Source organism: Tupaia chinensis, unplaced genomic scaffold (genome assembly GCF_000334495.1).
Source record: "Tupaia chinensis unplaced genomic scaffold, TupChi_1.0 Scaffold000211_1, whole genome shotgun sequence".
NCBI classification, from domain to species: Eukaryota; Metazoa; Chordata; class Mammalia; order Scandentia; family Tupaiidae; genus Tupaia; species Tupaia belangeri.
The window spans coordinates 1,016,636-1,018,791 of NW_006159686.1; the positions used below are offsets into that span (position 1 = coordinate 1,016,636).

Below are 2,156 nucleotides of genomic sequence, written 5' to 3' on the forward strand. Positions count from 1 at the left end.
GTGCGCTCGCCAGACAGAGAGAGACATAGAGACAGAAAGCGAGAAATCACCCCCCAGGGGGGATGGTCACGCCATAATCCCTTCTCCTCCATTCTCCTCTCGGGATCTTGGGCACGCACACACACGCGCCCGGCGTGAGTTTTAAGCCACCGGGTCCGGGACGCGAACCGTGGTCGACTATGTGGGAGTCCAGCGACACAGCCATTACGCTAACTGCTGGTTCCCAGGGCCTCACGACTTCTGAGAGCTGGCTCCCTTGCAAAGTCAATGCCTGAAGCTTTAAAACCCTGAAGCTTTAAAAGCCAGGCTTTAACCTGACACTGCTCACATTACACTCGCAGCGTTTCCTTAGAGCTCAGAAAGCAGAGCTGGATAGGATTCTCTGGTCTGAAAAGTCGTCAGCCGGGTTGAGTCGAGTCAGGAGTCAGGAGGCCCCCTTTGTCCATCCCCCCGAGGGCTCAGTCCTGAGTGAACTGGTGGGGAAACCCTAGCACAGTGGTATAACACTGAACTGCTCCAGCTGCTTCATAGTTACAAAGAGATTTGTTACTGAAAGAGAAATCTACAAAGTACCAGCTAACAAGTGAAGTTAGTTCTAAAATTCAATCTCCACAGGACAAAATCCCAGTTTATTCTTCTAAACACTCGAAGGCTCCTCTGTCCGTGGGATATCCTAAGTGTGGCGGGCCTGCCCTGCCGTCTCAGGCCCTGTCGTTGCGGGTAACTAGGAACTGTCCATCCGCAGTACCGGGCGGGGCTCTGCGCTGCCCTGGGTGACTAAGGGACGTGTGTGCTCCCACACCCATGAGCCCATGGTTTTCAGTAGCACTGTTTTTTATGCCCGTCTCCAGAGTTAATCCGGAAAAGTAGAAGGTCAAGGTTTGGGTTTACGCTGACATTACCTGAAAACACACGGGGCTGGCGTGCAGACTAAGGTCAAGGGTTAAGGGAGCTGAATCTTACACGGCCCAGTGCAGCTAGGATCCTGGCCCTGGCAGCTTGAGAAGCATGCCAGGTGCGTGTGTGCCTAAACTCTGATAGGACGGGGAACGGAGCAGAAAGGACTATGGTGACCATGGCCCCCGAGCGGTGCTTTCTCTCCCTTCTCTGATGAACACGCGCGCCCCTTGTAGCACTTCGAGAAAAGTAAAAAACAAAAGGCAAGTTTATACTCTTGGTTCATCCTACCCCAAAAGCCAGAAGTCTTGTGCTGTTGTTTAATAATAACTCCATGAGTGTCTTTCCGGTGGACACCTGTCACGTTCCAAGTGTGGCAGGCAACGTGAAATAGGTCAGCACGAGAGAGGCGACACTGACATGTCCGCTAGCATCCTTTCAAAGTCCAAGGACAAAATGCTGAGCATACTGACGAAGAGGGTACCGACCCAGAAAAAAAGAGCCCAGGGTACCTGGACCAAAGGGAAACAAACAAGGCAGTGTGGGCCCAGGGCAGGCAGCAGAGCCCTGAGCTCCTTCCCGTGCCAGTCACTGTCTGCTCCCTCTCCTCCTCCTGAGTGCTGCGTAGACACGACCTACTGCCACCCCTAGGTGGGTGGCACCCTGCAATCCCTTCTCCTCTCGGGACTTGTGCACACACAGACGTGTCTAATGCGCTTCCGAGCTGCTGGGTTTGGGACTCAAACTGCAAAAACGGCCCCATGGGATCCAGCCACCACAACCGCCATGCCACCGGCGTCTGGTGTCTCACCCAGAGGAGGCACAGCAGTGTCACAGCAGTGCCAGGACAGGTGCCACAGCGGTGCTGCCTTCACCCTAGGGCAGGAGCACCCACAGCACCCCAGGCAGCTCTGCCCTCACCTCTCTGCTTTGACGGCTCCTCCTCCTCCGTCGGCTCTGACGGGTCATAGTAGTCACTCCCGTAAGTGAACCCCACTGCACTGTAGCTCCCATCCTCCGCTAAGGCCTCGCTCAATCGCTTGTACTCTTCCTCTTGAATAAAAACGAGAAATTTATTAACAAATCGGAAGCCACACATCTCTAAAGTCGTAGCTATCAGTAAAGCGTACAGCACACTTGTTCAACCTCTTTGAGGTGAAAACACATAAATGCACACGTGAACCCTATCGAAACTTTCGCAGTACACGTTTACCCACAGGTAGCAGGATACCGTCTTTTGTGGAAAATTTCTTCCTGCT

The 2,156-nt window shown here is 53.6% G+C and overlaps 1 protein-coding gene across 1 annotated transcript in view; it reads right to left on the minus strand.

The window, feature by feature from the left end:
• Positions 1-2,156, minus strand: part of SFSWAP (splicing factor SWAP) — a gene marked incomplete at its 5' end in the record, with an annotated part of 66,700 nt that overhangs the window by 63,955 nt on the left and 589 nt on the right. The window contains 1 exon segment of the mRNA XM_014587407.1: positions 1,819-1,950. Within this exon segment, the coding sequence (XP_014442893.1) occupies positions 1,819-1,950 (132 nt within the window).